This window comes from Nomascus leucogenys, chromosome 17, assembly GCF_006542625.1.
Source record: "Nomascus leucogenys isolate Asia chromosome 17, Asia_NLE_v1, whole genome shotgun sequence".
Lineage (NCBI taxonomy): Eukaryota > Metazoa > Chordata > Mammalia > Primates > Hylobatidae > Nomascus > Nomascus leucogenys.
Genome location: NC_044397.1, coordinates 17,840,655 through 17,865,366, shown reverse-complemented (window position 1 = coordinate 17,865,366; position 24,712 = coordinate 17,840,655). Strand labels below are relative to the sequence as shown.

At 37.5% G+C, this 24,712-nt stretch overlaps 1 protein-coding gene across 4 annotated transcripts in view; it reads right to left on the bottom strand.

The window, feature by feature from the left end:
• Positions 1-24,712, bottom strand: part of PLA2R1 (phospholipase A2 receptor 1) — a 121,632-nt gene that overhangs the window by 16,261 nt on the left and 80,659 nt on the right. For all 4 annotated transcript variants that reach the window (XM_030796570.1, XM_030796571.1, XM_003266157.3 and 1 more), the window contains exons 14-21: positions 23,396-23,480; positions 20,834-20,966; positions 20,212-20,247; positions 19,580-19,737; positions 13,624-13,688; positions 12,725-12,828; positions 11,007-11,146; positions 483-600 (exon numbers count right to left, since the gene is read on the bottom strand). In XM_030796570.1, coding sequence (XP_030652430.1) covers positions 483-600; positions 11,007-11,146; positions 12,725-12,828; positions 13,624-13,688; positions 19,580-19,737; positions 20,212-20,247; positions 20,834-20,966; positions 23,396-23,480 — 839 coding nt within the window. The remainder of the gene's footprint in view (positions 1-482; positions 601-11,006; positions 11,147-12,724; positions 12,829-13,623; positions 13,689-19,579; positions 19,738-20,211; positions 20,248-20,833; positions 20,967-23,395; positions 23,481-24,712) is intronic.

Sequence of the window (24,712 nt, the reverse complement as noted above, 5' to 3'; positions counted from 1 at the left end):
AGCTGGATAACCTGAGATTTCATCATATCATTAACAAAACAATTTCCAGTGTTCATTAATTACCTTTCTAAACAAAAGAGGATTTATCTGCTATATTTAAACTAAAGTATATAATTGTTTAAATATCAAATAAAAGCATGTAGGTAAATCTAAAGGGATCTAAAAATCATACCATGCAGTTACATGTAGATCATACCTTTTAGCCATTTTGAAATATAGGCCATAAATATGTCCTTATTCTTTCCACTGTTACTGGTGAGAGAAAAGGCTCCAAAACCCAGCAGTTTATAAGCAATGCAGTACACTAACTTTTACAGATATCATGAAATAAAACCTATGGGTCAAACTGAAAACTTGTGTATCATCAGCAACACAGTATTTTAAATGTTGATTTGGGAATGTTAGTATAGGTGGGGGGATATTTTAATAAATACTTGAATAAAAATGGTTATCTTGGCCTGGTTGGATCTTGAGTACTCTACCTTGCTCCACCTCACTTTCAATGGCGACCAGGGTCCCCCCTTCTTCAGCACAGAAATGTTGAGCATGCATCCAGTTCTTCCAACTGCTTGGGTCTTTGGGGATATTCAGCAAAAGGCACTATCAAAAAATGTCAAAACAAAACATTCATTTCTGTATTTTTCTAAGTGAATTAAAAATTTCCCAAAGACACTGAATATCAGCTTTGAAAATTCTTTATAATTTTCTTGGGCAGAAATAACTCATTTTTCTTTCATTTCCTCCTAAGGTGTTACAGTACAACAAAGAGGAGCAGCTTTCAGGGTGAGTTAATGACTTGCCTGCATTTGCAGCAGGCAGGAACAGAAGCAGGGATGCGTTTTGTCATGTGAAATGTCAGAACAGTGCCCTCAGCACAATGAAAAGTAGTATTCTTCCTAAAAGGGAGCCACTCTGATTGCGAAGTTTACACTGGCACATTTAATCTAAAAAAAAAAAACATTCTGGGGGTGGCAATGAACAGCTTAGTTCAATTTTATTTACAAACACACTTCCTTACTTTAAGTGAGAGAGAAATAATGGGGAGTCGAACACATCAGGTGTTTAAATTCACTAAATACTTGAGTCAGCCATTTGGTCACTAAGTCTATTGGGAAGAGCCAGAGAAGAAAAATAAATGATCCCAGTGGGACAGAAAGCAAGGGTATGACCAAAGAATCCTGGGAAGAAGTAGAAATGAAGGGGGAGGTTGGCCATCAATGTTAGAGGGAACACAAAAAAGATTGTGGAATTTGGCAATAAAAGTTGAGTGTTATGCAAGAGAGAATCATGTCTGCATCATGGCAGAAGTTTCTTTTCTTTTTTAATTTTTTTTGAGATGCAGTCTTGCTCTGTTGCCCAGGCTGGAGTGCAGTGGTGAAATCTCGGCTCACTGCAACCTCTGACTCCTGGGTTCAAGTGATTCTCCTGCCTCAGCCTCCTGAGTAACTGGGACTACAGGTGTGCACCACCATGCCTGGCTAATTTTTGTATTTTTAGTAGAGATAGGGTTTCGCCATGTTGGCCAGGATGGTCTTGATCTCTTGACCTTGTGATCCATCTGCCTTGGCCTCCCAAAGAGCTGGGATTACAGGTGTGAGCCACTGCGCCCTGCCACAGAGGTTTCTTTCTTATGGGATGGGATGAGAAATGGAATGATACATACTTGGCACGAGAGGCAGGGTTGAAGATAAGTTTGTTTGTTTTTCCCCGAAAGTTCGATGAAATTTAAGAATGTTGGTAGGACTAGATGGAGTCAGGTGAGAGGAAAAGATAGAAGAGAAAGGTTATAATGGATCAGGCAAAATTCCAGAGAGGTCAGGAGAAACTTTATGCAAAGGATGTTTCATCGGGAACTTGCTGGGGATTCTTCTCTCATATTCAATTCTCTTATCAATGAACACAGACAACCCTAGTCATTGATAGGTCAGATCCTAAGATCTTGCCACTACAGGATAATTCTAGGTTAGCGTGGAAACCTACACTTGAACAAGCATCCTTTCCTACCTTATTTTGGAATGATATCTGATATACTTTGGATGTCTGTTCCCTCCAACTCTCATGTTGAAATGTAATTCCCAGGATTGAAGGTGAGGCCTGGTGTATATTTTGATAATGCCTGCAGATATTTTTCATTGCTACAATTGGGGAGGAGATTGCTGTTGGCAACTAGTGGTAGAGACAAGGATGCTGCTAACCATTTGCAAAATACAGGTCAGGTCAGTCTTCCAAAAGAAAGAAGTATCCGACTCCAAATGTCAATAGTGTAAGGTAATTCTTTTTAAAACTCAGTCCCGATCATGTCACCCTTTAGTTTAAACCCTTCAGGAATTTTCCACTGCTCTTAGGATAAAAACCGGAAACGCTGAACTAGCTTGAAGTTGAGTTGCCAACTAAGAGAGAAAATACATTTTCAATTCTTCTGGTCCTTTTTGTCTTGTTTGCTTCACAAATAAACTGAATTGGCTTTCGAGGAGTTTAATTTTATAACAACTATCCTTTTATCTATTTCCTTTCATTTTGCCTCTTTCCTCTAATTACAAATTCTAAAGACTGGCACATATTAATTATTGGGAAGTCTTATCATTTAATGTGAATTCACCTTGTGTTCAGACAGTTACACTAATGAACCATTCATAAATACCAATGAACCTCATTGGTTCAGTTAGCTCAATAAATCTCTCCAGAAAAACACCTCCTTTGCTTCCTCTATGTTTGCTTCAGCCAGGATTTACTAGCTTGACTACGGAAGTGTGGCCTCCCATTACCACGACTTCATTGTTTCTAAAAATATAACACATTTACTAACACACTCCGAAATTGTGTCATTAATAATTAAGGCAAAGCAGCAAGATGAAGTACAGCATCCTTAATTTAAAATTGTTTACTTACTAATTTGCAAAATGTGATCAAGTTTAATGCATCTCTGATTATTACTGTGAATTAATGGGGTCCTACTGTATTCTAAATGGGTTTTCAATATAAAATTCTTTTTTTGTCTCAAAATCATTTCTAGCTCAATATTTGAAAATGAAATTCAGTTCCCTCCAAACTTGGTCCTTTCCCAGTGTTCCTACTCACAGTGAATGGCACGGTCAGCATGCACTTATACACATATAATAAGCCTGAAGCCTCAGAGGCATCCTTACCTTCCCACTCCATCTCCCCAATAGCCATACCATTTGGACATCTCATTTCCCAAAAAGCCCCCTCACCCATCCCCCTTTCCCACTGCCTCATGGTCTCTGCCACCACCATCTTAGCCCAACCTACTAATCTCTTGCCTGCACTACAGCAATAGCTTCCTAACTGCCCTTACTTTTCTCACCCTTGCCCTTCTCCCATATATCCTTGGCACTACATCTAGAGTAACTTTTTAAAATTTGGTCCCGGTCACATCCTTCTTTAGTTTTAAACCTGTCAAGGGTTTCCCACTGCTCTCAGGATAGAGGCCAGAAGTCCAACACGGTATCACTCTTTCCACTTCTTTTGTCTCACCTTCGGCCACTCTAGTTCTCTATGTTTCCTTTAGTTTCTTAAATGTCATACTCCCACCTTGCTGCAGGACGTTAGCACATGTATCTCCCCCTATTTTTAATGTTCTCTGCCTTTCTGACCACTTCAGTCAGGTCCTCTGGCTATACACTTTTCTAGAACCACATAACTTTCCTTCATTACATACACCACAGTTTTAAATTACACAGCCATTTTCCTGATCGATTTACTAATGTTTGTTCTCCCTCTAGTGTGTAAGCGCCAAAAGAGAAGGGGCTGTGTCTGTTTTTCCTCACCACTGAATTCCTGACATCCAGATAGTAAATGAATGAATGAATGAAGTTCTCCAATTTGAATAAATTCCAAAAAGAGGTGAGAGTATTTTTAAGAAAAAAACATGTTATGCACAAAATCAAATATTGACTAATCCCAAACTAGATGGTGCAAAGCAGCCATTACCACTCAATCCAGGTCTTGAATAAAAATATGTAAGTAGAAGCACAAGAGTTAATCACACACACACACTTAGAATTTCTTCCTCCCACAGATCTGCTGGGATAGGTATCTTAGACGATTCATTCTTCCTGGGTAAACCCCTGGTCAAACCTCTTTTGCATTGTCAAACACAGAGAAGACTATTTATGAGACATTAGAAAAGATGCTTAATTTCTGTGTATCTCAGTTTTAAAAACTCTAAAAGGTGTTTAATTTGTTAACAAAGTGGGATTTTTTCCTTAGAAATAACCAATAAGAATTAGTCCTAGGAAATTCACAAACAATAAGCAAAGTTTAATGGGACATAATGTATTGAAACTCATTTCAGAATTGTGAAGTAAAGAAGGTCCATCATTGTTATCTCCCAGTTTTCCTTCTGTAGCTTTATTTGTTAATAGGGAAAAACCATCCCACTCCTCTCAGCTATCAACTCTCCTATTAGCAGTTTTTCTAATAATCTGATAAACTCACTTCTTTCAAGGTGTGGATGACAGATGAGGCAATCTCAAAAATATTTCCCTTTTAAAAATAAAGGAAAGTGTTGAGACAAAGGAGAGAAACTCCAGTGGTGGAATTTTAGGCATTAATGTGCAGGAGAAGCACTGTGGGTGGGAAGACATGCATGGTGACTCTGACATTGTGCCACGTGAATTGCCACCTACTCATGAAGCCTGCTGTGATGATATCCTTTGTAATCAAATTATCCTAATGCCTTGAAGAAAGAGTTGTGGAACTACGAGTGTTGAATTTCTGGGCAAATATTGGCCACACATTAGAATAACTGAGGGAGCTTTAAAAAAATATGGATGCCTGGATCCCATGCAGATCAGCTAAATCAGAATCTTCAGGACGTCTCCTGCACCTTGATGTTTTTAAAAAGCTCACCTGCTGATTCTAAATATTTGACCAGGGCTGAAAACTACTGATCTAGCTGTTAGTTATCAACAATTTTTTTTTATAACTCTGAGCTACGTGAGGGTGTTTTAATCATGCCCCAGGGCTAGCTTCAGAAGGCACTTCCCCTCCCTGCCATTCTCATGCATATATTTATGCCCCTCTCTATTCCTTTCATGGGAAGCATTCACTTGCTCTTTTGCCCTGGGTCTGCTCCACCATCACTGCCACCATTCCCATAGATACACACTCTCTACGTGTGCACAGGAGGACACATGGGATGGAGCTGAACTGTGTGGGTAAAAATCAAGTTTAGGGGAAGGATAACAGCAAAAGGCTGAACCAGAAACAACTATTCCAGGTTTCTAAGAATTATTTATCAAATGCTAAGGATTTGACTTGTCATTAATTTCCTTAAAATATCCTCTTCTAATCCTAGAAGAAAACCTGGGCAATACCATTCAGGACATAGGTATGGGCAAAGACTTCATGCCTAAAACACCAAAAGCAATGGCAACAAAAGCCGAAATAGGCAAATGGGATATAATTAGACTAAAGAGCTTCTGCACAGCAAAAGAAACTACCATCAGAGTGAACAGGCAACCTACAGAATGGGAGAAAATTTTTGCAATCTATCCGTCTGGCAAAGGGCTAATATCCAGAATCTACAAAGAACTTAAACAAATTTACAAGAAGAAAACAAACAACTCCATCAAAAAGTGGGTGAAGGAGATGAACAGACACTTCTCAAAAGAAGACATTATGCAGCCAACAGACACATGAAAAAATACTCATCATCACTTGTCATTAGAGAAATGCAAATCAAAACCACAATGAGATACCATGTCACACCAGTTAGAATGGCCATCATTAAAAAGTCAGGAAACAACAGGTGCTGGAGAGGATGTGGAGAAATATGAACACTTTTACACTGTTGGTGGGAGTGTAAATTAGTTCAACTTTTGTGAAAGACAGTGTGGTGATTCCTCAAGGATCTAGAACTAAAAATACCACTTGACCCGGCAATCCCATTACTGGGTATGTACCCAAAGGATTATAAATCATGCTGCTATAAAGACACATGCACACTTATGTTTATTGCAGCACTATTCACAATAGCAAAGACTTGGAACCAGCCCAAATGTCCATCAATGATAGACTGGATAAAGAAAATGTGGCACATAAACACCGTGGAATACTATGCAGCCATAAAAAAGGATAAGTTCATGTCCTTTGCAGGGACATAGATGAAGCTGGAAACTATCATTCTCAGCTAACTAATACAGGAACAGAAAACCAAACACCATATGTTCTCACTCATAAGTGGGAGCTGAACAACGAGAGCACATGGACATAAGGAGGGGAACATCACACACTGGGGCTTGTCGAGGGGTGGGGGCCTAGGAGAGGGATAACATTAGGAGCAATACCTAATGTAGATGACATGTTGATGGGTGCAGCAAACCACCATGGCACGTGTATATCTATGTAACAAAATTGCATGTTCTACATATGTAGCCCAGAACTTAAAGTATAAAACAAATCCTCTTTTACACATGAAAGGAGGCATGATTTCGTAACTAGAACAGTTGTGTTCATGCTTTTGGGTTGTTCACTATCTGTACCAGAAATGTGATTTGGAGATTAGCTAGGCATTCCTTTATGCCTGTTCCCTAGAGACCATGCCAGGATACATTTGTTCTAACAGTTGTGAAAAACTAATTGTCACATACTGGAGTGAATTCAAAATGGACCAACAACCTAAATATAAATGCTAAAACCATAAAGCTCTTAGACAAACACACAGGAGCAAATCTTCTTTACCTTGGATTTGGCAGTGAATTCTTAAGTATGATACCAAAAGCACAAGTGACAAAACAAAAAGTAGACAATTGGGCTTCATCAAAATTAAAAACTTTTGTGCATCGAAGGACATTATCAAGAAAGTTAAAAGACAACCTACAGAATGATGGAAAATATTTATAAATCATATATTGGATGGGGTTTAATATTTAGAATATATAAGGAATTTCTATGACTCAACAATAAAAAGGCAAATGATCCAATTTAAAAATGGACAAAGGACTTTAATAGACATTTTTCCAAAGAAGATAAACAAATGGCTAACAAGCACATGAAAAGATGCTCAACTTCATCAGATAACAGAGAAATGCAAATCAAAATCACAATGAAATAATACCTAACGTGCTCTAGGATGGCTATATAATAGCCACAGTTGGCAAAGATGTGGAGAAATTGAAACCCTCACACACGGCTAGCAGGATGGTAAAAAGGTTTGGTCGCTGTGGAAGAACATTTGTCAGTTCCTCAAAAAGCTAACTACTGAGTTACCGTATGACCCAGCAATTCTATTCGTAGGTATACATTCAAAAGAATTGAAAATAGGGACTCAAACAGAGACTTACACACCAATGTTCATTGAAGCATTATTCACAATAGCCAAAAGGTGAAAACAACTCAAGTGCCCATCAACAGATGAATGAATAAACAAAATGTGCAATATTCACACACACACACACACACACACACACACACACACACACACACACAAGCCCGTGCCACACAGGAATATTATTCAGCCACAAGAAGGAATGAAATTTTGATATATGCTAAAACACAAATGAACCTTGAAAACATCATGTGAATAGGCCAGACACAAGGACAAATATTGTATGAGTTCGCTAATATGAAATACCTAGAATAGGCACATTCATAGAGATAGAGAATAGATTAGAGGTTACCAGGGGATGGAGAACAGGAAGTTAGTGCTTAATGGTTATAGAGTTTCTGTTTGGGATAGTGAGAATGTTTTGGAAATAGAGATGATGGTTGTATAACATTGTGCATGTAATTAATGCCATTGAATTGTATACTCAATAATGGTTAAAATGGCAAATGTTATGTTACATTATTTATGACCATAAAGATGCTTGAAAAAACTAATTGCCAAAGGTTTTAATAAAAGACTTAGTAATACTGAGTGTCTTATTGAATATTAGCTACAAGTTTCTCATACTGAAATGTGAAAATAATTTATACCTGGTAGAAAGATTTTATAGTTTGAGAAAACAGGAAGTATACAGAAAGTATCAATGATTAAAAAATAGTGTACCTCATTACTATAGTGAAGTTTTAGAGTACAATTACACTATTCTGGAAAATATCTCACAGTGCCACTGAGCTCATTGTGTCATGGGGCTAAGCTGACACGGCAACTCTTTTTTTTTTTAAAAAAATATTGTTAAAGACTTCATTTTTTAAAGAGCAGTTTTAGGTTCACAGCAAAGTTAAGAGGAAGGTACAACTTTGGGAGGCGGGCGGATCACCTGAGGTCAGGAGTTCGAGACCAGCCTGGCATGGTGAAACCCCGTTTGTACTAAACCCCGTTTGTACTAAACCCCGTTTGTACTGAAACCCCGTTTGTACTAAAAATACGAAAATTAGTGGGGTGTGGTGGCAGGCACCTGTAACCCCAGCTACTTGGGAGGCTGAGGCAGGAGAATCACTTGAACCCGGGAGATGAAGGTTGCAGTGAGGGGAGATCATGCCACTGCACTCCAGCCTGGGTGACAGACTGAGAGTCCAGCTCAAAAAAAATAAAAAAAATAAAAAAATAAAAGAAGTTACAGAGATTTCCCACCTGATCCACACATACACAGCCTCCCCCATTATCAATATGCCCCATCTTCCCAGAAAGGTACATCTGTTACAATCAATGAACCTGCATTAACACATCATAACCACCCAAAGTCCATAGTTTACATTATGGTTCACTCTTTGTGTTGTACATTCTATGAATTTGTACAAATGTCTAATGACATGCCTCCACCATTGTGGTATCATACAGAGAATTTTCACTGCCCTAAGAATCTTCCACAACTTCATCCTTCCCTCCCTGCAACACCTGGCAACCACTGATCTTTTTACTGTCTCTCCAGTTTTGTCTTTTCCAGAATGTCATACAGTTGGAATCATACAGTAATGTAGGCTTTTCAGATTGGCTTCTTTCACTTAGAAATAAGGATTTAAGTTTCCTCCATGTGTTTTAAAGGCTTGATAGCTAATTTCTTTTTAGCACTGAGTAATATTCCATTGTGTGGTTGTACCAGTTTATTTATTCACCTACTAGGGACATCTTGATTGCTTCCAAGTTTTGGCAATTAAGAATAAAGATGTCACAAATATCCATGGACAGGTTTTTATGTGTACATAAGTTTTCAACTCCTTTGGGTAAATACCAAAGAGTGTGATTGCTGGATCAAATGGTAAAAGTATGTTTAGTTTTGTAAGAAACTGCCTAACTGTCTTCCACAGTGGCCGTACCATTCTGCATTCCCACCAGGAGTCAATGAGAGCTCCTGTTGTTCGGCTTCCTTGCCAGCATGTAGTGTTGTCAGTGCTCTGGATTTGGGCCATTCTAGTAGCTGTGCAGTGGCAAATCACTCATTGTTGTTTTAATTTGCATTTCTGGAGTGGCAGTCCTTAAGTGCCAATGTGAAGTGGCAGGCATAGGAAAGGGGCAAGACCACCAGACTCAGGGTCAGAAAAAGTGCGTCTTGGCCTAATGCTTATTCACTGTGAAGTTTCAGAAAAGTCACACAATTTTGTTAGCATCTGTCTTTTCATATGTAAAAGGAGGATAGTAATTATATATATTTTTAAAATTCAGTGATATAAGAAATACACATAAAATCAATTAGCTAAGAGGGGAAGTAACTCAAATGTCCACCAATGGATGAATGGATAAACAAAATGTAGTATATTCATACAATGGAATATTGTCCAACCGTCAAAAGGAAGTCCTGTCACATGCCAGTGTGGATGAACCTTGAGGACATTATGCTAAGTGAAATAAGCCAGTCACAAAAAGGCAAATACTGTCTGATTCCACTTACATGAGGTATCTAAAGTAGGCAAATTCAAAGACACAGAAAGTAGAACAGTAGTTGCCAAGGGGCTCAGGGTAGGAAGAACAGGGAGTCATTTAATGGGTAGAGTTTCAGTTTTGCAAGATGGAAAAGGTCTGGAGATTTGTTGAATGACAGTGAATATGTAATACTTAACACTAGTAAACAGTAAACAAAAATGGTTAGAATGGTAAATTCTATATTGTGTGTATTCACCAGATATTAAAAAAAATTTAAAAGTCAGTGCCAAATATCTAGTGGGTACTCAATGAATGTGTGAAAAATCCAAGTGGCCTCATTTCTCAAATTAACAATGGGAGGAAGATCACAAAGGAGAGAAAGCCCTGCCAATATAACTGAACACTTAGATTAAAAATTGGCTGTCCACAATTGAAGAGGAATTTCATATTAGCATATGAAATGATGGCACAATTTGGGTTTTTTAATTTTCTAAGAGTTAAACAATTATAATTTGGGATGTATTTTAATTACTTCCACCTAAGGCCTATAAAGTTATTTTATTATAAAATATGAAGAGTGGAGGGAAAGTCTAGGCCTTAATTGAAGGCAGCATCAGAAATAATAAATCTGGTTTAAAATATCCCCACTGGCCATTTTTTTCTTAATTCAAATCTGCATGGAAGCACCAGCTTTATGAGGCTCAAGACGACATTGACCAAGCTAAGCTATTAGTCCCTCAATTCACTAGTAGACAGAGCTCTATGCTGGCTCCAGGCAGGGAAAACACAAGAGTAGGAGATGGAATCTGAGTCCTCTGAAATTTACAGCTTATTTGGGAGCAGAACCTAGACACACAGGCATGCAGGCACATACATACACTGTGCGCGCACACGCACACACATGAGCACACACACACATGCATATGCACACATACATGCATACATACATATGTCACACCTAATGAAACATTCATACTGCACAATAAATGACTATGTCAATAGTAAAACTGAGTATAGAAATGAGGGGCAGTGTCCAGGCTGTTTTTGACAAAAATCTTTTGTTCCAAAAGATTTGTTACTAAATGGAAAACTCAAATTTCTTGAAAATTGTGACAAAAAAATTCCAGGTCCTATGGACAGCTCACAGCTTTTAAAAGCCACTTCCACTTTTTGAAAACTTTCCAAAATTAGTGTCTACAAAAGAGAAACAAAGGCAACTTCTGAAAAACAAGCTTACCTTAGAGTTAAAATATAGCCATCCTTTGGGACACGTTCCTTGTTGTTTTGGTGTATCTTTCTTTTTCTCTATGAGCCAAACCTTTTTTCGCTTACAGATACTAGGCATAGAAACTGAACACTCTTCACTACCCCAGAGTCCTGGAGGAGAAAATGGGTTAGAAATGGCTTAGGAACAATGGCGATTCTTTGAAGGCATTCTCTGTTGATCACTATTTTTATGACTGCTATGGTTTTTCATAATTTATTTTTTAAAATCTAGAAACTGAACTAAACTGCTGATCATAGATTTCTCTAGGAACAACAGCTAACTGTGGGCAAGGGGCCAAATCAGTAATTTTAATTTAAGAATGTAGAAATTTTGCAATTTAAAAAAAATCTAAATAAATACTGCAATTTGAAACAGAACGGATTAAAATCTTACGAATATTTGACTTGTGTAGCAAAAGAATACTTTGTAGGGTAACGATTTCATTTTAAAACCTTCAACTTCAATGTACAGAGAGGAAAAAGATTCTAAAACAGTAGATAATTTTTACTTTATAATTCTTTAGAAAATATAATAATTTAGAAAAATTAACTCAAGAACTTCCAAGAAAATAGCATTTCTTAATACTGACCCTTAAATAAAACAGACTCACATATAGATGTGTCTTCAGTAAGACATATCCTCAAATCCTTAGCCTCCGACAAACGAACTGCTTTTTTTTTTTAAATTTAGAAGAGCTATATTTTCAGAATAAGGATTATAGAATGCATTTTATTGGCATCCAAGTCATAAATTCCAGAACAGGGCAGAATGCATGCCAATTGCAAGGGCAGGCTCAGTTTTCTAGATCAGGAATATGAACCCAAAAGATGTTGGCATTTTGAAGGAGGGGCTGGAATGCTATTTTCAATGCAGATTAGCTGCTATTCTCCCAGACTCTCAAAACAGTCCTTTCTGTAGGCTGTTGTGACACCTGCTGGTAAAAGCAAGCTGATTAACCACACGGATTTTCCTTTCCTAACTCTCTGCAGAGGCCCTCACACCCAAAATTATTTTCCAAGTTTATCCCTCTCCTGGCCTGGGGCACAGGTTAGTTATGAATCTGTTAGAGTAACGGGTATCGTTATCTTTTATTGGTTAGAGAGAAGGGGAATGAGTGGACAATCAACCTAACTACATTGCACTGATGAAGAGAATTTAAAAAACCAATCTTCAACCTAAATGTGTTTCTAAATCCAACTTGCAAACAGTTGCCATTCTAAAGGAAGCAGCAATTGATGACAGGTATTAAAAGAAAAAAGAATACTGACTTGAATCAAAACATTTATTAAATAGGAAAATGGAAGTAAATTTCACAGAGGTTAAAGTTCTGGCCCATTATAAATTGGATATAGGAATAGATTTTTTTTAAAGTGCTTCCATTGAAATATCATAGAGAAAAGCATTTGTCAGGCATTTTTTTTAGCAGTTTCATTGGGCCCATTTCTGGTGCTGTTTTGATTTATGAGGAAGGACTTATTCAGATGTAAATTATTTCTGAGAACATAAATACATGGATTGAACAGAAAAAATGGCCATCCTTAAGCCTTATGGCAGACAAAACTGAACATATCAACTGAAAAGAGAAATAAACAGAAACTTCTCATGGAAATGATGCAAGGAAAAGACTTTAAGCCTCCTGAAAATTATTAGTTTGTATTATGAACCCAAAAATGGGTAAGTAAAGTAACCTGTTATAGAAGAAATAAAGCCACATCTCTGGCTCTGATTATTCACAGTTCTTTCCCTTCCTGTGTCCCAGTTCTGGTATATCACTGGTGTTCCATCTCTCCAGCTGTGGGAACATTAAAAATGTTAAGGTCTTCTCTCATTCTGCATGTCCAGTCTCCAACATCATTCTTAGAGTTCTAAGGTAGGGATTGAAGATATAATATTCTATTAAATTTAAAAAATACTTATATGTAGCATAGTGCCTATATTTAACAATATTTTATCATATACTTAAAATTTTTCTAAGGGGGTAGATTTTTTTTGAGATGGAGTCTTGCCCTGTCACCTAGGCTGAGTGCAGTGGCACGATCTTGGTTCACTGCAGCCTCTGCCTCTCGGGTTCAAGCGATTCTCCTGCCTTAGCCCCCGCCCCAAGTAGCTGGGTCTACAGGTGCGCACCACCATGCCCAGCTAATTTTTGTATTTTTAGTAGAGACAGGGTTTCTCCATGTTGGCCAGGCTGGTCTCGAACTCCTGACCTAAGGCGATCCGCCCTCCTCGGCCTCCCAAAGTACTGGGATTACAGGCATGAACCACCGCGCCCAGCTGAGAGGGTAGATTTTATGTTAAGTGTTCTCATCACAAAAATGAATGAATTAGTGAATAAATAAATAAATGAATAGAGCAGGAAAGAAAGCTTTTGGAAGTGATGGATATGTTTATGGCTAGATCGTCAGGATGGTTTCATAAGTGTATTCTTTAAAAAACACTCATGTCTTTGGTTAGAGAAGTGAAAATTTATAAGTTGAAGATAATGTTTGAAGGGTATTCAACAAATTGATCACTAAAATCGAATCTAATCATTCTGCAAATAAAACCTGTCAAACAAAATTAAATGCAAATGAATCTAGGTTCATACCGAAATTCATAATTGGCTCTTTCTTCTTGAAGTCCAATCCACCAACTTGCACCATACTTTGATAGCTATTAAAAGAAAGAAAAAAAAGTCAGCATTTATTCTACTTGTTTTCCTTTTTCATTATTAAGAGTAATGGGGTTGCTGCTAATAGCTTTCTATTCTTCAGTATTTTACCCAATTATCTAAGGAAGAGTATACTAAGGTCTAGCGTCTTGAGAAAACCTGAAACTTCATTATTCTAAAATATTCCCTCCTCATTATGAAGAAAAACTGGAATGAAACATGGAAAATAATTTTAGTTTCATACAACCTGAAAAGTAATGTTTCTAACTCTCTAAGAAGGTTTTAAAAAGTAATATTAGAAAATGAATTCATTTTCTGACAAAAAATTATTGGCTTATCCTCTCAGTGATTTACCCTCTTGGTGATTTATAATTCATTGCATATGTCACATGTATTTGAAAATCAATTCAAGATATCAAGGCATCATTAGTATAAAGATACTGATTTTAGGTATTAGTCTGATTGTTAAGCTTTAAGCAGTATAAGCTTTCCTTCCCATTCAAATAGACACAGTATAGGACAAAAGAATACTACAGAATGCCCAGTGTTTGACAGCTAGAAAATTATCCTTTTGATGAGTTCATGTCCTTTGCAGGGACATGGACGAAGCTGGAAACCATCATTCTCAGCAAACTAACACATGAACAGAAAACCAAACACCCCATGTTCTCAGTCATAAGTGGGGGAGTTGAACAATGAGAACACATGGACACAGGGAGGGGAACATCACACACTGAGGCCTGTTGGGGGGTGGGGGGCTTGGGGAGGGAGAGCATTAGGAGAAATACCTAATGTAGATGACAGGTTGATGGGTGCAGCAAACCACCATGTCACATGTATACCTATGTAACAAACCTGCACGTTCTGCACATGTACCCCAGAACTTAAAGTATAATAATTAAAAAAGGAACCAGATTTATATGTGTCAACATGGACACATTTCAAAATATGTACTTTTTAATATAAAATTAAACTGTATAACAAAAAATGGAAATTTTAGTAGATTATAAATTCTATGTTAACAGAGTGATACAGTTATCACCAATAAAAAACCCCACTTAATCTAAGATTGTATTAGTAATGTTGTAGTGTTCAGAATAAAGGTAGTAAAAATTAGTAAGGAAATAAAAGACTTGAACAACAACAACAAAAATAAAATTATCCTTTTACATTTGATGAATTTTACACCACTATTAATCACTTGGATCTAAGTACAATAAAGTATAAAATTAAAGCACCATGTGCATGCACGTGCACACACACACACACACACACGTTAGGGCAGATGTACTGACTTACGACCCAGGAAATTGAAAGTCTCTCTTTAACTATAAAAGAGGAAGAGGCAGTAAGGGTTTTTCTAAGACCTGTAAATCAGTATACTTAATGGGGGTGTGTGTGTGTGTTGTGTGTTGAACTGTAACTTAATTTTTATGTGCTAAAATCCTGTTAATTTGAAGGCACTATATATTTAAATTTGTACTCTCATTTCTTCTATAAAGACTTCGGAAGAAATTTTAAGATACATTATTTTTCCATAGGAATTTCAGCTCTCCACACAACAGAACCCAATAGCCCTCTAACAATCTAATTTATAAACAGGTACTTTTATTCTATAAACAGCATAGCTGTTTGTCTTATCGGCAATTTGAGAATAATGCAAGATGGAACAACTGTAATTTTGGATCCCTGAGGTGTTGTTTCGTGGACATGTTCTTACAGGCTGAATTCAGATTCCCATTGTCAGACTTTGGAATGGGTCCACTGAGACTGGCTGTGAACTCAGTGGGGGAACTACAACAATTTCATTCAATCTAAAGAGGTTTCATGTGCCACAGGACTGGAAATCATGGCCTGGATTGTTCAATGCCCCAATTAAGGACCTCTAAAGAGAAATTATAATTGCTGCATCCTAAGTGGCATATTTATTACCACCTCAATTATGGCATGGTAACCTCCACATGGCACATCACAACCTGTTGTGATATGGCACAGAACTGAACTTCATAGGAGATGCTAGAAGATACCCAGAATGGAACATCCAATGTGAAAATGGATGTTGGAAATTTTAGCTTAGGAAGCCCACAACAATAGAAGACTTATTAATATGTGTTTGCATAAAGAAATGGGATAGAGAAGTAAGCTCAGGGCATAAAAAATGTCATATGAACATGCATTTTATAATACCAACTATGTTTTGGTATATACAAACAGCCATTATAGTTAGCATCATATGGAAACAGCATTTACCAAAAACAAACAAACAAATTCCCACAGTGACAGTCAATACATTAATCCATAAAGCAATATCAGGAAGAACAACCTGTCATCTTTTAAAATGTTCCCATCAAGAATGACAAAATGATATTTTGGAGGAGGACTAATAGATTTGATATGTATTTTAAGAAGCATTTAGAAATAAAAATTTAATAATAATGGTAAATTGCCATTTCAAAATGACAATACTGCATAACAGTGTAAAAATGTCAGACAAGTGGACTAATTAGCTAGCAGTTTGTGTCAAACAACTCCTAAAGTGCTTGCAGCTTTTTTTTCAGCATTAATGTGATTGTCAAGATGGCTCAAAAAATAAATTCACTCTGATCATGCTTTATGGTCTTCTGTTACTCAAAGAGTGGGAGAGAAAATATTGACATTCTTTTTCCAAGATGGGAACATTTTATTAAAATTTTTATTTGCTTCAGATTTTTAAAACTGTATCTAGCTTGCTTGTTCATAATTAATTTTTTTGACACTGCAACTAAATGTTATTTTTGTTTTCAACAATTCTAATGACTGCTCTTCTTAGGGGAGCTACACAAAGCACATACGTAATTTCAAAAATGTTTAATTACTTATTTGTACTCTTCCTACATTTATAAGATAAATGTGAGACAGAAGTGAGTGGAATGACCTCTACACATCTTGCTCCTCATCTTGGAATGAGGTAACTTCTGGATTGACCCATTCCAGTAGGATGTTCTTAGGTATGGGGTTTCTTTCTTACAAAATGTGAACATCACTATCACCACCACCAACAATAAGTGCCCAAGGTAGGCACAAATTATGCAGAAATAAGAATTTCTTGGAAAGTAACAGCTCTCTTCTTTCTAATTTGATATCCTTTCCCCTTGGACCCTGCTATAGACTAAATGTTTGTGTCCCCCTGAAATTTACATTGTTGAAATCCTAACTCTCAAGGTGATATATTAAAAGGCAGGTGGCAGGTGATAAGGTCAAGAGGGGGGTGAGGGTGTCTCATGAATGGGATTAGCGTCCTTAAAAGGGGACCTTGGAGAGCTCCTTTGCCCCTTCCACTATGTAAGGATACATATGAACCAGGAAGTGGGCATTCACCAGACATCAAATCTGCCAATGCCTAGATCTTGAGTTTCCAGCCTCCAGAACTGTGAGCAATAATTTTCTGTTGTTTGTAAGCTGTGTAGTCTATAGTGTTTTGTTACAGCAGCCTGAAAAGACTAGGACAGTCCCCTGGCCCTGTTCTCAGTATTCAAATCCCACACCTTCCCATAATTTTCTTTTGTAGCACAGTGGGGAGATTAGTCAGCACCTTACCCATGAAACTGATGGGGCATTCTACATCAACATGGTCATAGGCCAGGTGACAATTTTGCCATATAAGTCACCATAAAGTTTGTCTGATTTGAGATCAGAATCCTCAACTAGATCATGGCAGTGGCTATGATGACTCAAACTGCTCAGCCTGTGGGATTTCGCCCTTCCCTTCTATGGGAGGCATTAACTCTGCCATCCCCACTGGCTTCCCAACTTCCAAAGATTAGGAGATGAATTAAGAGGAAAGGTGAAGACAGAAGATCTACAGAAGTTCCCAGCAGAGCTAAGCTCTGTTGGAAAGATCAAAGAAGCCCTTCATTGTTCATGTCTGAGATAAAGCTGGCAGCCATGTTTTGGGGAGGATTTTGGAACTAGCATTTTGATGTAATGAAGACATTGTGCTCTTACATGCCCTGACACTGCTGTTCCACTGTCACAGGCAGCACCGTGTAGGGTTTTTAAATGACTAGATAAGTAAGATGGCCTGGGTTTCTTTCCAAATTCCACCACTTAGCTGCTGTGTAACCAAGTTGCTTAACCACTTTGAAGTCTTAGCCTCCTCATTTGTAAAAATGTACTAATAATAGACTTCCCAAAAAGGGTTCTTGGGAAGATTACATTTTAGTACTTATCATAGTACCTGAAACGGTTATGGTAAGTATGGCCAAATATCAGCTCTTTTTTGGTTGTATACTTTGCATGCCTATGGATTAGTTTTCAGCCATTCATCTGGTTTCTTGTTATTGCCCTCTGAGGTGAGGAGTATGGTGTCTGGCTAAAGAAATGTGTATTTTCCGACATCATGGTATAGAATTGAACATGCTCATATTGAACATTATGGTTTTGGCTTGAGTGTTCCATTTGTAAGAGTGGAAGGGTGACAAAATAGTGTACAAATTTATGATGGGGAACATTCCACATCTAGTGGTTGTTCTGCCACTGAGTGTCTGTGGGACCACGTGATTGTCATCTAACTTCTCTTTTTCTCGGCACGTGATTGTCATCTAACTTCTCTTTTCCTCGGCTTCTCCATCAGAATGTAGCAGCAGTCCTGACCTGCTTGTACCTCATGGGCTGTATGTGCAACAGACAGGATACAGAGACAGTAAATCCCCATGAACTGTGAGGAAAGACATTTCGTTCTCAAGGCTAGGATGCTTTTAATACAGGGCTTCATTTTATAGTCAACTTACAAAGATATAAAAAGATGATAGAGCTAGAAAGGATTCCTGAAGATCATGAAATATGATTAAATTACAGGAAAAGAAAATGGCTTTTCCTTGCTTTCAAAGCTTCCAAGGGAAAGTTTAGAGTGAGGATTTCCCGCCTTCATGCCCCCATTGTAATTTGTACTTTCTGTGCCCTTTCTATTTACTACATCATATCACTTCCAGCTTCTTTATTTTTTAAATTTAATTTATGTTTTAAAAATTGACAAATAAAACTGTATGTATTTATTGTATACAACACGATGTTTTAAAGTATATATATCCAGCCTTTTTAAAAACAGAGACTGTATCTCATATATTTTTGCATCTTTGACAAATATCCCAGTGCTTGGCACATACTTGATAATGAATGCTTATTGAAGGAACACACTGAAAAGTACACTATTCTTTGCCAGTTTATTTTATTATTTAATAGGTCTTGCATGTTTCTTTCTTACTAGCTTAGTTCTGCAAGGAATTAAGTAGCCTTTCTCTACCTTAAGTTGAAATAGAAAACTATTCCTTACTATTTTCTGTATATTAGTCTTTACAAACTTAAAAATAATGTACTCTTATAAGATTTGAAACCTTAAAACTGCCAGGCACCCCCCAGGTATTCCTTATCCCTCATTTGAGCTTAATTTTCCTTTGTGGCGTTTATCCACTTATTTTTTCTAATATATTATATAATTCTATTTACTCGTATTGATTATGGTCTTTCTTCCCAGAAGAGAATATAAACTCCATGAAGATGGGAATTTGGGTCTGTTTTAATCACTGGTAAAACCCCAGTTCTACCAGTGATTAAATGATCGAATGAACCTCATGAAACAATCTCGACGTGCTCACCATTGTTGCTAACAAAGAATGAAGAGAAGGGAAATGACTGAGCAATACAGTAAACCTGTATCTCCATTATTTTCTCTTAATCTCTATAATAGAAAAAAAAACAATTCTCAAAAATCTATGGCTTTACTGAAATCTATGGCTTTTACTGAAGTTTAAATAAATATCCGAAGTCAAATTGAAAAAACTATCCCTCCCTCCTTCCCAAGGGCAAAAGAAGGAGTTAAACTCTGAATTTTTCGTGGTGAGTTATGTTCAAGTACCGCTTTTATTTTGCTGTGGATGAATTCTTGCTCATGTGCAGAATGAATTGTGAGAAGATCACTGTGCAGCCAGCTACAGACAAACTCAAAGTTCAACCATTCTGAGGCAAAGGTATGAAAAAGGTATTCTGCATCCTGGTAAAAGAGCCAGGGTACATCTGAAAGAAAAAGAAACAGTGAAAATCATGCTGAAATGATAAATAGGTATGCTAGGATTGACCCCAAATTTGTGATTTGGTCACTCAGCATTAAAAATAATTGTACACACACACAACACACACACACACATGAATTTGAACGCACACACAGACACATATGCACATAAATAGATATATAACTTGCTTTTTTTCTTTGGTCTATCTCTTACAAGATACCTTCACTAGTATTAAAAGGTTGGGGATAGATACATATTCTAAAATCGCATGTCATGAAAATGACTGACGATACTAGTCCTTAATCATATTAAATGGCTACATTTATTAATTATTAATTTGAACAAATTAGCTCTAGGTTGACACAAGAAAAGAGAGGCTCGATTTGAGAAATGTAACAACACATTAATGGTATATAGTAGCACTTATATGGTATACATTAATAATTAGAAATTCAAGAGCTGCCAGAGTCGTTCTTACCGTACTGGTACCAGAATGGAATCTTGGGTTTCACATCTGCAAAGTGAAAGCAAATCACTTTGACTGATCTTGCTTCTCAAGTGCATTGTCTGTGAATTACTTCAGCTCTAAACACACTATTTTGTGCTTCATCTTTTAAAACATCACTTTAAAACAGGTACATTGTGCTGTTTGGAATATGTGGTGAGTTCTCACACTTGAAGAGGAAGCTCCAGAGAGGCTTCTGATTAAAGAAGGAAGGACATGAGCACTTGCTGAGGCCACTGTGTGCCACACACTGTCCTAGGTGCTTCCACTTACTCATTCCAATTACTCATTCCAATTACTCATACAAGTAATTCCATTTGCTCTGTAATGTCAAAGTGACATTTTTCCTAGACTATACTTGCACTATAAATATTCTGCAATATTAGCTGGTTACCTTAGTTCCCAATGAACTAACTTGGCATCCTGCATTGGTGTCACCTTTTCTCATTTCCTATAGAAACATTTTTTGCTAAAATAGTGTAATTTGGTTTATCATGCAGATTGCTGATACTGTGGTTTGGGGTGTTTAAATTGGGAAAGTACTAGAGATTATTAGAAATCAAACATATAGCAAAGATCTTATTACTATTTTTACCTCTTGGGATTTTGCATATCCATTCACGTTTGGAACCACAGTGTAAGGGCAGCAATGTTTTGTTTGCCTTATAAACAGCACAGTTTCTTGCATCTTCTCCAAAATAATTATTGTCTAAAAACGAAGAGACAACCTGCAGCAGATGAAGTTCATTATTCCTTAATGATGATACCCCCACAAAGTTTCAAAAGATCAAAAAGGGCATCTCTGTACATAAGTATTATAGGCTTCTCCAGGAAGCTTCAGAAATGTCTGGATGTCATTCTAGTTGAAGGTTGTTTCACATTTGTGAAGAACAAGCTAATCAATATTTAGCATTTTTTTCTTAAAGATGCTTTAAAAAAAAAAAAAAAAAAAAAGGCCAGGCACAGTGGCTTACGCCTGTAATCCCTGCACTTTGGGAGGTCGAGGTGGGCGGATAACAAGCTTAGGAGATTGAGACCATCCTGGCTAACATGGTGAAACCCCATCTCTACTAAAAATACAAAACCAAAAAATTAGCTGGGCGTGGTGGCGGGCGCCTGTAGTCCCAGCTACTCGGGAGAATGGCGTGAACTCAGGAAGTGGAGCTTGCAGTGAGCCAAGATCACACCACTGCACTCCAGCCTGGGAGACAGAGTGAGACTCCGTCTCAAAAAAAAAAAAAAAAAAAAAGGTACGTTATTCCTTTCTCCAGAAGGAACAAATCAAATGCAAGCTTTGGTCTGAATTTGCACATTTTTCTAACTGGGAAAATTTTCTAGCCTTGGAATCCTGGGTAAACTTAGGGACTCAGGGGTGTGCCAGATCTTGGTATTAACTTTGATTTTGATTACTTTGAACATATGCTAAGTTTTTTGTCTCTAATAACTAAATTCTAAGCCATAGCTAGCTTTAATCAGGAATATATCAGGTCGCTTTCCATGAGTGACCACATAACTCATATAATTCACATTACAGGGGTATTAAAGAATCAACCTTCTCAATTATGTAATGACTACCTCACAGAAGAATGGATGGACCACAAGTAAAATTGGGGTAAAAATTTGGGGAAAAAAAGGATGTTTTAAAATCCTTTATATTCCTCCTCAAACATGTACCCTGTCATGTAATAATTCATCTATCTTAAATATATATAGCCTCAGGTTCAGAAAATGGTGTGATTTGAATTCATTTTGTCCAGCAGATTTTGGTGAGAAGCTCGGCTACTGCTTCGTGGCCTTATCTAATTTATTCTGACCCAGATTATCTGTTCCTCTCCTATTACTAATGAATTTGTTATACTAAAACAAAAGAAAGTGTTCTCAACCTCTGTGTATCACATTTTCAAGTGCTATATTGACTTGAACCACCCAGTTGTCCCATGTAGTGGCTGCCATTTATAGGGCAAGTTGACCCTGCTGTGCCTTTTCTGTTTTCTGAGCCTTGGTTTCTTTATCGGCAAAATAGATTGGTGGGGCTGAATGACTTTTAAAATCTCTTCCTACTCTCTTCTATAAACCTCTTCCTTGACACAAATTTGAACACCATCTTGGTACGGGGCTTTCTTTATTGTTCTTTACTACTTCAAAGTTTGGCTACTGACATTTTGCCAACCATGAGATATTATAACATTGTGACTTTGGAGTCAGACAACCTGTGTGCAAATCCTGGCTCTCCTATATATTATTTTAGGCAAACCACTTAATCATTCTAATACCCATGGCACTGAGTTATGGTAAGGATGAAATGAGATCATGTAGGAGTGCATTCAGCTCAGCGCTTAGAACAGTATAAGGACTCAATAAACAGCAGTTGCATTAAATTCTCACTGCAGGCACTTAGGAGTCGCCCCATTTCACAGGTGAAAGTGAATAATGTGATTTTTCATGTGCCGTAGGATGGATCCCACTTCAATCTAGGATACTACTTCAGTTTTTTCCCTGTCATTTTGAGAAAAATGTGAGAATTACCCATTGCAACTGAAAAAAAATGCAATAGTGAGTTCTCTGTGTCCTTCATAGAGGTTTGCAAGTATGGGAATAAATGAAAGGCAAGACTTTTTTTTTCCTTCTGGAACAACTTGCTCTAGAAGGTGATAATTCTAAAACTTGCATTACTGTCCTTTCAGAGTGAGATAAATGAAAAATCATTCTCCAAAATAATCTTCATTTCATTATGACATGGACAAGGTTCCCATACTCAGACAATCAGGTGCTATGTAGGATAGGGAGGTATAGGGTAAAGGGAGTCTTGTGTTATTTTAAAGAATAGCTGCTTCTCTGCCAGAGAGACTCTTCATATGGGAGATGGTTTGGGAGGACTTTTTGGAGGTTTTTTATTCTTTTTCAGGATGGTTTGGGGAGACATTTTGGAGGTTTTTGATACTTTTTCAGGCTGAAATTGTACAATGGCCTCAGAACAATGTGGCTAGCAAAGATTTCCCAGGACCTTGCCAAATAATTCTCCTGGTACCAAGGTCTGGTGCAGTTTTGTCATGGGGGCTCTGGCCATCATTTCTAGGTTCTCTTGGTTGGTTTACCAAGTGGTTCCAGGCCCACTTGTTTTGAATCCATCCCTTTTCTCCAGTTTGAAAAGACTTACAGGTGTTCTATCAGACCACTCCCATGAGCCAGCATTCAGTGGGTTTCTTTTATTAAATCCAATCCAGAACTGCCTTTCTTCTGTCCTGTGAAGAGAAGAAACAAAAGCTTTGCTTTTCCCATCAAATTTACAGCATTATGTGAAAGGTTCAAAAAATATTTTAAAATATTTATGTATGCAGGAAACAGCTGATGCTGCTGGCAGGACTGATCAAGTCAACAAGCATTGAACATTTTAAATGTGCAAAACCCTGTGCTGTGACATGAACTGAGAGAAGAATAAGCCTCACATTCTATGTCTCTTGGTTTGTGTGGTTTGCTCACAGGTGATATATAGTTGGGGAAAAGTCAGCTTTTATTGAGAACCTCATCAGGAATAGCAAAGCCTTTCGGTCAGGACAAGAACACATGAAAAGAAAATTGGTACATTGATGCAAAAATCCTCAATAAAATACTGGCAAACCGAATCCAGCAGCACATCAAAAAGCTTATCCACCATGATCAAGTGGGCTTCATCCCTGGGATGCAAGGCTGGTTCAACATACGCAAATCAATAAATGTAATCCAGCATATAAACAGAACCAAAGACAAAAACCACATGATTATCTCAATAGATGCAGAAAAGGCCTTTGACAAAATTCAACAGCCCTTCATGCTAAAAACTCTCAATAAATTAGGTATTGATGGGACGTATCTCAAAATAATAAGAGCTATCTACGACAAACCCACAGCCAATATCATACTGAATGGGCAAAAACTGGAAGCATTCCCTCTGAAAACTGGCACAAGACAGGGATGCCCTCTCTCACCACTCCTATTCAACATAGTGTTGGAAGTTCTGGCCAGAGCAATCAGGCAGGAGAAGGAAATAAAAGGTATTCAATTAGGAAAAGAGGAAGTCAAATTGTCCCTGTTTGCAGATGACATGATTGTATATCTAGAAAACCCCATTGTCTCAGCCCAAAATCTCCTTAAGCTGATTAGCAACTTCAGCAAAGTCTCAGGATACAAAATTAATGTACAAAAATCACAAGCATTCTTGTACACCAATAACAGACAAACAGAGAGCCAAATCATGAGTGAACTCCCATTCACAATTGCTTCAAAGAGAATAAAATACCTAGGAATCCAACTTACAAGGGATGTGAAGGACCTCTTCAAGGAGAACTACAAACCACTGCTCAATGAAATAAAAGAGGATACAAACAAATGGAAGAACATTCCATGCTCATGGGTTGGAAGAATCAATATCGTGAAAATGGCCATACTGCCCAAGGGAATTTATAGATTCAATGACATCCCCATCAAGCTACCAATG